This window comes from Aristolochia californica, unplaced genomic scaffold, assembly GCF_029961685.1.
Source record: "Aristolochia californica isolate CCGP_79_NKW_82.1479 unplaced genomic scaffold, dmAriCali1.0.hap1 SCAF_15, whole genome shotgun sequence".
Classification (NCBI taxonomy): Eukaryota; Viridiplantae; Streptophyta; class Magnoliopsida; order Piperales; family Aristolochiaceae; genus Aristolochia; species Aristolochia californica.
The window spans coordinates 7,898,204-7,900,097 of record NW_027181826.1 but is presented as its reverse complement, the minus strand read 5'-3'; the positions used below and the strand labels follow the sequence as shown (position 1 = coordinate 7,900,097).

The window sequence follows — 1,894 nt, the reverse complement described above, 5'->3', positions numbered from 1 at the left end:
GAAGACATCATAAACGCCCAGCTTGCTGCATATGATAGACATAATCTTGTGAGTGACCGGTTTGGTGAGAATGTCTGCAACTTGATTTTGTGATGATATGTACTTTAGAGATAAGAGACCAGCTTGGAATTTTTCTCGTATAAAATGACAATCTACCTCAATATGATTTGTCCTCTTATGGAAGAATGGATTCGATGTAATATGTATTGCTGCTTGATTATCACATTATAGTTCCATTGAAGCTTCTTTATAGAATCCAAATTCAGCGAGAAGAGATCTTACCCATAAGAGTTCACTAACAGTGTGTGCCATGGCTCTGTATTCTACTTCTATACTTGACCGTGCTACTACATTTTGATTTTTGCTTTTCCATGTAACAAGGTTTCCTCCAATCACCGTGAAAAATCCCGAAGTAGATTTTCTATCATCTGGGGATCCAGCCCAGTTTGCATCCGAGAATCCCGTGATGTTGAAGTGACCATGATTTTTGTAGAGGAGCCCCCTTCCAGGGGCTCCTTTTAGATAACGTAGTATCCTCTCAAGTGCTTGCCAATAACTAAGTTGTGGCTTGTGCATGTACTAACTTACCACACTTATTGCATATGAAATGTCTGGCCTCGATACACACAGGTAAATAAGTCATCCCATTAACCTTTGATATTTACCAATACCTACATCTTCTCCAGTGCCTCCACATAATTTTGTATTTGCATCCATAGGAGTGTCTACCGGTTTGCATCCCGTCATCCTTGTTTCTTCTAGTAGATGAAGGGCATATTTTATTTGGGATAGAACAATCCCATGTCTCGATTGTAAGACCTCAATACCAACAAAATATTTCTGTAATCCAAGATCCTTCGTCATGAATTCAGTAAATATTCTTTCTTTTATTTTTTGAATTCCCTTAGAGTCACTCCCAGTTAAAAGAATATCATCAACATAAATAGCTAGAATCACCTTACCTCTCGTTGTGTTCTCAATAAATACTGAGTGATCTGCAGAGCATCTGTAAAAACCTGCCAGTATGATGGCTTTACTAAATTTCTCAAACCATGCCTGTGGGGATTGTTTTATTCCATATAGAGATTTTTTAAGGCGACATACGGACTACCCCTCACCCACATATCCTGGTGATTGTTGCATATAAATCTATTCTTTGATGTCACCATTGAGAAATGCATTTTTAACTTCTAGTTGATATATTGGCCATGATAAATTTGATGCCAAAGATAATAATATACGTACTGAGGTCATTTTTGCCACTGGAGAAAATGTTTCATCATAATCAATGGCATTGCATTGAGTGTAACCTTTTGCAACCAGTCGAGTCTTTAGTCATGCAATAGTCCCATCCAGATTATGTTTTACTGTATAAACCCACTTACAACCAACAGGTTTTTTATCTGCAGGTAGAGGAACTAGTGACCATGTGTGATTATCATTGACTGCCTTCATTTCTTCATCCATTGCTGCCTTCCACCCTGGATGTTGTAGAGCCTCTTGATATGACTGTGGAATAGATATGGAGGAAATAGAAGAAATAAACTGACAACATAAAGGTGAGAGGCGATGATGAGACACAAAATTGGAAATAGGATGATAAGTAGAAGGTTGAATGCATGATTGAAGTTCCTTTCATATAGCAATTGGATGAGTATCAAATTGAGGACCAAAAATGACTGGTGATGAAGGACTTACCTCTGGTGGATCTAATTACTTGGCAGGTGTGGTATCGGCCACTAGCTCTAGGGGCTGAAAAATCTCTGTATCATGAGGCACAATCGGTCGATGAGAACTTGGTACTGATGACATACTAGAAGGAGCGCTATCAGAATAATGTGAGTCTTCAAAAAATGTTACATCCCTAGACACAAATAAGTGTTGCAAAGAAGGA

At 38.4% G+C, this 1,894-nt stretch overlaps 1 protein-coding gene across 1 annotated transcript; it reads right to left on the bottom strand.

Moving 5' to 3' along the window:
• Nucleotides 1-225: 225 nt before the first annotated feature.
• Nucleotides 226-1,169, bottom strand: LOC137951173 (uncharacterized mitochondrial protein AtMg00810-like). Its single transcript, XM_068797760.1, has 3 exons — nucleotides 1,105-1,169; nucleotides 672-1,006; nucleotides 226-515 (listed from the first exon to the last, which is right to left on the bottom strand). Exons 1-3 carry the CDS (start codon nucleotides 1,167-1,169, stop codon nucleotides 226-228), a joined length of 690 nt encoding a protein of 229 aa, XP_068653861.1.
• Nucleotides 1,170-1,894: the final 725 nt, after the last annotated feature.